A 7483-nucleotide genomic window follows, 5' to 3' on the forward strand; every position below is an offset into this window, starting at 1 on the left:
TGAATTCCAACAACATTAGTAGAGAAATTGTGGTTCCTTCATTATGTCCTAATCCTAAGAATTCTAAGGAGAAATCATTGCATTCTTTGGATGTTGTTAGAGCTTTGAAATATTATGTTGAAGCTACGAAATCTTTCCGTAAGACTTCTAGTCTATTTGTTATCTTTTCCGGTTCTAGGAAAGGCCAGAAAGCTTCTGCCATTTCTTTGGCATCTTGGTTGAAATCTTTAATTCATCTTGCCTATGTTGAGTCGGGTAAAATTCCGCCTCAAAGAATTACAGCTCATTCTACTAGGTCAGTTTCTACTTCCTGGGCGTTTAGGAATGAAGCTTCGGTTGACCAGATCTGCAAAGCAGCAACTTGGTCCTCTTTGCATACTTTTACTAAATTCTACCATTTTGATGTATTTTCTTCTTCTGAAGCAGTTTTTGGTAGAAAAGTTCTTCAGGCAGCGGTTTCAGTTTGAATCTTCTGCTTATGTTTTTTGTTAAACTTTATTTTGGGTGTGGATTATTTTCAGCAGGAATTGGCTGTCTTTATTTTATCCCTCCCTCTCTAGTGACTCTTGTGTGGAAAGATCCACATCTTGGGTAGTCATTATCCCATACGTCAAAAGAAACAATCAGTAACACTAAGGGTGTGTTACTACTAGGGGGCGCACAGGACCTTATATGATTATTATGTAAATAGGCTAAGAGAGAAGAGAACAAGATATTACATATAATAACTATAATAAAATATACTATACGGAATAATGTAAACAAAAGTGAAACAATTCTTATAAATATGGGACTATGAGAAACATAGGATACAACACAAATAATAACAAATACAGTAATAAGAAATTCCTGAAAGAAGCCAGTACTCTCATTGTATCAATAGAAGCCTGATGAAACAGACAGCAGTCTGAGAAACGCGTTGCTTGTTCTTTTAATATCTAGTGTCATGAGACACTGAGATTTTTATTTTATTAATAAAATTTGGTTTTATGTAAACCTCTTTGTGAGAGTCTGAGCTCTGTCAGTCCGGCAAGACATTGGAGAAACCAGTTTCCTTGCAGTGTCAGTGAGCTGGGACACTGTGAGATCCCAGTCTGTTTGATTTAGCACAATTGGGTGCTGCTCCACTTGTGAGTACCTTTTTGATTACCTATCAAATCTCTTTCACCAACTGTATTACACTAGGAGGCGCCTTTGTCTTTTTGTGATTTTTTTCACAGAGAAAACTTGCTCTATTATCCCATACGTCACTAGCTCATGGACTCTTGTTAATTACATGAAAGAAAACATAATTTATGTAAGAACTTACCTGATAAATTCATTTCTTTCATATTAACAAGAGTCCATGAGGCCCACCCTTTTTTGTGGTGGTTATGATTTTTTTGTATAAAGCACAATTATTCCAATTCCTTATTTTATATGCTTCGCACTTTTTTTCTTATCACCCCACTTCTTGGCTATTCGTTAAACTGATTTGTGGGTGTGGTGAGGGGTGTATTTATAGGCATTTTAAGGTTTGGGAAACTTTGCCCCTCCTGGTAGGAATGTATATCCCATACGTCACTAGCTCATGGACTCTTGTTAATATGAAAGAAATGAATTTATCAGGTAAGTTCTTACATAAATTATGTTTTTGCACCGGAGTGAGAATGAACAGAATAGATTTTCCCTTTTTTGACTTATCCAAATATGAGTGATTGTTAGTTATTTCATACAAGTAACTTGAGTGCTGAAATCCCTGGCTTTATTGGGGACATGATATGGTTCCCCAGTGTTTCTCTCTGCTTTTTTCGCTTTGATATATATATATATATATATATATATATATATATATATATATATATATATATATATATATATTCTATATTTTGCACTGATGAATTACTTAGCATACAAGAGACAAACTTAACCTTACAGGACTATGAACACAGTTAAAATACTGAGTGTGCCTTTAAATTTTTACGATAAATTGACTATGTTCTTACCAATAACCTTTGTTTCAAATATTAAAAATTAGAACAATTATACTTCACCAATTTGAACCAATTCGCAGCTGTCTTAAGATCATCTCATTTGAAGGAAAATTATCACATAGATCAAGGTAAGTTTTCAGTTTCTTGCTTAAGTGAAATGTGTTCCTAAGTATGGCCGCCAGACATCAAATCACTAGTTTCAGCAAGTTACACAAACACTGTTCCTTGTTTGCATTTAGCCATTCCTTATATCTAATCATTGATGATCTTTTTTGTTCATGCCCACGGTGCTTGTCCCTTCCATTGGTTTATTTTGTGAATGTATGTTGTCAAGGAGATGCATCTTTGTAACAACCAATTGTCTTTTGGTTGTAATTCCTGCATCGCAACACCAGATTTTGTCCATCAGGGGCAGCATGACAAACAACACAGCAATACATTTAATCATTTCTAACATTTATCCCATACAATGATTATTTTAATATACTCTAATTTGTTGCATTAATAAATTACAATATCAATTATAGATGGGGTAGTATCATATCATTTTTCTGATTATTTTATTATGAAACATCATATATCTTTAATATTATATTATATTAAAGTAATTTATATTGCTAGCTATTCAATGTTTAATAGCATTTAAAATCCTGATATTGCATTGCATTTCAACAGGAATATAATATATTTCATACAAATACAACATGTTTCACATTCAGTACACTTCCTCCTGAGTATATGTAGATTTATGCTCATGACCACTTGTTTGAAATGTTTAAGCATTCATATGTCTATTTGCAATATTATCAATGTAGTTATTATTCAATACAGCAATTATTTATTTAATAAAATATGTCCCAGCTCAATATATATATACATATATGGGTTATTTGAATTATTTCAAACATACATGAAAAACTGGCATCATTCCTTTTGCAAAATGTATTTTTTTTGTGCCATACTGGGACTGTAAATGCTAATTTGTCTGTTCTCTGCACATTCAAAACTTCACAGGAGATAATTTACACATGGTCGTTAAGTTACAGTTCCTTTGGGAAAATGTTTGTATATTTGACACAGCAGGGACTACTTAACAAGTCTATGCTAATCACTATGCAGTCAAAATGTTATTTGCTTATCTATTTTAGGTTCAGAATGTTGTCTCCATGCACGGCAGTTACATAGTAGGGGTCATTTTACGAGCCTGTGCTAATTACCAGTTACTTGGGATTTTAAATTCACACCTCAGTGGGACATCTTTTGGGAAACAGTCCTTTGTTCTGCAAGTAATTTATTTGATGAGTGACAGAGGGGGCTAAATTTAGACCCAGTGTCATTTGCAGCTTTTAGAAACTAAATGAATTATTTGATGCACACAGCCACAGATCTATTAAATAATAATAAGTATACCTGTATATATCATCTAATAATATTTAAAATACCTTGACAGCACTGTCTCTTGGTAAATAGTGTGCCACTGATGAGTTATGGGGCGTGACAACGGAATGGCTGCAACACCAGACACCTATATTTTAAATCATCTGTGCATATAAAACATCCCTTCTTGCTGCTGAGAGCATTATTTTATAATCTTTTTTTATACCTTGATTTTTGTCTCCAAAATAAACAACTTATTTTTTATTAAGCGCCTGGAGGTTTGCCGGAGTTCTTTTATCTTTTTCTACAACAACCTTTCTTGCCTTGTCAGATTCTGCGACCCGTCTGTCGCATGCGCACTGTGGTTGCAAAATTCGATCAGCTGTTCTGTCAGATTTAGTAACCAGTCACATATGCGCTCAGGAATGTGGTGACGTCACGGTCGCACATTCTGGCGGGTTTGATATTTCGACACAACAACCCACAATGCATCTCATTATGGCATCAGAAAAAATTGAACATAAAAAAGAAATCTGCTTAGTAAAGTAAAAATGAAATACTCCGAAAAAAAAGATGCAACAAGGATTTGAAATAAAAAATGCTCAGCCAAAAGCTATAGTTAAACATGAAAGCTTATGAATGAATTGTGCATTATAATGTCTGTAAAATAATTTAACTGAGTTAGATACAAATTAGTGATGTGCATTCCCTTCGTTACAAATTCAAATTCATAACAAAAAACAGATAGTTACATTATCACAAAACAAATATTCAAATAAACGCACAAATGAAATTTAAAGAAAACTAAAAAATGCAGACGAAATTCATCACTATTCATTTGTTTCCTTTAATTACCTATACGGGGTTAAGTACTTACCATTCTCATGCTGAAGAGCTCCTCTTTTTCACAGAGTGCTGGCTGTGCTAATAGGAGGCCCAACGCGGCAGCTCTCAGGTCCTGGACTAAAGGAGAAGGTCCTTTAGTTCAGGCCTTGGGAGCTGCGGCACGAAGCCGTATATCAACGCGGCCAGGGCTCTGCGAAAAAGAGGAGCAGATTAGTTCAGCTCTCCAGCAAGCTAAAGTAAGTACAAGCTACAGGTGAACCTTTTCACCTGTAGTTTAGGAATATTTACATTTGTTTAATGCAAATAGTGTAAATATTCTACAAATATTCAGTATTCATTTTGTTTAAAACTAAATGAATACCAAATAGTGCAACCAATGAATATTCGGAGAAACAAATTTGCGTGAATATTAATTCTGAAGATTCAGACGAACTGAACTTTTTGGCACGGCACAAGACTCTAGTGTTTCATGAACATGATGATGTATAAACTGTACATAATTCATACAACACTGCAATGGAAAGGGTTACTCCCCCAACATATTCTATTTAGAAAGTATATAAACTGTATAAAGTATCAGACTCCAAACCAAACATACAATCTATCTAAAGAGAAATAAAACAAGTTTATTTATTAAAACATTATAGATGATTTTGTTTATGGTTATCCAGCTGGTAGGGCCATCTAAAGCACTGCTCACATTCAGGGCATGCAAAGGGTTTCTCCCCTGTATGAATTCTCTGATGTATCTGAAGTTTGGCCTTTTGGCTAAAATATTTCCCACATTCTAAGCAAGCATATGGCTTCTCTCCCCTATGAAATCTCAAGTGTCTAGCTAGACATTTTTTCCACCTAAAACTCATGTTACATTCAGAGCATGATAGTGGCCTTTCCCCTGTATGAATCATTACATGATTATCAAGATAACTCTTTGCCCTAAAAGTTTTCCCACACTCTGTGCAACCAAATGGCTTTTCTCCTGAGTGAATCTTTACATGCTTATCAAGAATTTGCTTTGTCTTATAGCATTTCTTGCACTCAGGGCACCTAAAAGGTCTCTTCTCTGTATGAGTTGTTAAATGGTTATCTAATCTATTCTTTCTGGTAAAGCATTTTTCACACTCCGGGCACTGAAATGCTTTAACTCCTGTATGTACTAACTGATGTTTCCTAAGAGCAGACCTGGATGTAAATTGTTTCTCACATTCAGAACATGAAAATGGTTTCCCTCCTAAGCAAAATTTCTGATGTTTATAAAGATAAACACTACTGGTAAAATATGTGTTGCATTCAGAACATGGAAATAGTTGTTCTCTTCCAGAATTCTGATGTAAAAATGTTCCATTTTCAGCACCTGGAGAAGGTTTCTCTACTGTATAAATTCTCTGATCTTTAAACAAAACAGATTTTCCACATTCAGTTAGTCTCTTGCTTTTGTCAACTGTCAGCTCCATAACATGATTTGGTTTATGGGTATCAAGTGATTCTGTATCTAGACGTTTGCTACATGCAGGTCTATTCTGTGAATTTGCTGACATTTCCTCACAAACACTTGGTGCCTTGTTGGTTTTGTTAAAGACAATAGTTCTGTTTTCTCTACCAGTAAAATGAGCTTCTGAATTTGGGTTTAAGTCTTTAATCAGTGTTTCCACGCTTAAATTGTGAAGTTTGATTACACGATTTCTAATATGGTTTTGTGACTGAGAACTTTGTGTAGCAAAAATGTCTTTATGAATACTTTGTACTTTACTGGTTTCATCAGTAATAACATTAAACTTACTTATATTTTTTCTACTTATATACATAGGACGTTCTTTAAAATGTTCCTCTGCATGTGAGTTTAAGTCTTTAAGCACGTCTTCCACTTTTGAATAATGATTTTTGCTTTGTCTTCTACTAGAACTTGGTGCTTGAGAACTTTGCATATAAAAAGTGTCTTCCATCAAACTGGGTGTTGAAGAAGAGAAAGGGTGTTGTAAACTATTCCTGATAAATAATCCATCTGTGGAGGAAAATAGAGAATATGATACAAAACTCATGGCAGAAAAATTGTAGCAGAAGATTCCACCAGAGAATGTGATACGCAGAAAACTATACAACAGAAAAGAGGTTTTAAATATTAAATCTGAACAAGAAGTTATAGTGCAGTAGTGAAGATAAAAGCATAACAGAACAATACGGCATAAAAAGACCCTGTTCCTAAAACAAATCTCTCAGCAACCTGAAACCCTATGTAAGAAAATTCTAAACTTAATGAACATTTACTTGCTACTAAGCTAAAGAAAACAAAAAAGACCTAACACTGTAACAGGTTTATTCAAAAGTGGTCGAATAAAACCAGCAAAAAGAATATAAACGTGGTAAAAGCTGCTGAAGATATGATAACGGCATATCTGCATATGTATCTACTGGAATGCTCTTGTGGGGGGAGTCTCCTCCAGCTATACAGGGGCCACATGAGAGCACCCTTCTGCTCCCTTAGTACCAATCTGACTTTAGATCTAAATAACCACAATTTGAAGTAGAGAGTAAAATCCCAGAGTGTATAAACAGATACAGCAGCACTCATCAGAGCTACAACATAAGACTTTATACTCCTATTGTACATATTAATTCAGCTGGGTCTTAAATGTATCATAGAAACATTAAAGAGAAAGGAAATCCAAAATGTATCTTCATGATTCAGACAGAGAATATCATTTGCTTTATTCTCTCATTGTCCTTAGTTGAAAGTGATTATTTCACTGCTTTAGAGTGTTTCTCAAAGCCTGCTTGTTACTACTTGTCACAGGTAAGTAAGTGACTGAGCTACCTACCTAACAAAGAAAATAAATAATCATAGACTTGCCTGTTAGCGCACTGGGAGACATGTCTGCACCTTAGGATTTGCCCTTTGCTAGGACACCTTGTGTATTTTACACATTATATTTATACTTTCCTTGTCGTCAGGTTGACAATTGTCAAATCCTAAAATCTTCTAGACAAAAAGCTGGGGGGCCATAACGCATAGTTAACCCCTTAAAGACCACTATGTACCAGTGATGTGCGGTGAGGTCAGAGGCTGGTGAGGCACTGGCAAGGATACACCTTCATTCTTTAGATATCCTTTGTTGAAGAAATAATAATGCACATGTGTGAGCCAATCACATGAGGTATCTATGTGCAGCCACCAATCAGCAGCTACTGAGCATATTTAGATACGATTTTCAACAGAGGATATCAAAAGAATAAAGAAAATTAGATATTAGATGTAAATTGGAAAGTTGTTTCAAATTGCATGCTCTTTC

The 7483-nt window shown here is 34.8% G+C and overlaps 1 protein-coding gene across 2 annotated transcripts in view; it reads right to left on the bottom strand.

Moving 5' to 3' along the window:
* Positions 1 to 2516: 2516 nt before the first annotated feature.
* LOC128656650 (gastrula zinc finger protein XlCGF26.1) overlaps positions 2517 to 7483 on the bottom strand; it is a 226842-nt gene continuing 221875 nt past the window's right edge. For both annotated transcript variants that reach the window (XM_053710677.1, XM_053710668.1), the window contains exon 5: positions 2517 to 6198. In XM_053710677.1, the coding sequence (XP_053566652.1) occupies positions 4838 to 6198 (1361 nt within the window). In that variant the 3' untranslated portion in view covers positions 2517 to 4837. The remainder of the gene's footprint in view (positions 6199 to 7483) is intronic.

This window comes from Bombina bombina, chromosome 1 (assembly GCF_027579735.1).
Source record: "Bombina bombina isolate aBomBom1 chromosome 1, aBomBom1.pri, whole genome shotgun sequence".
NCBI lineage: Eukaryota > Metazoa > Chordata > Amphibia > Anura > Bombinatoridae > Bombina > Bombina bombina.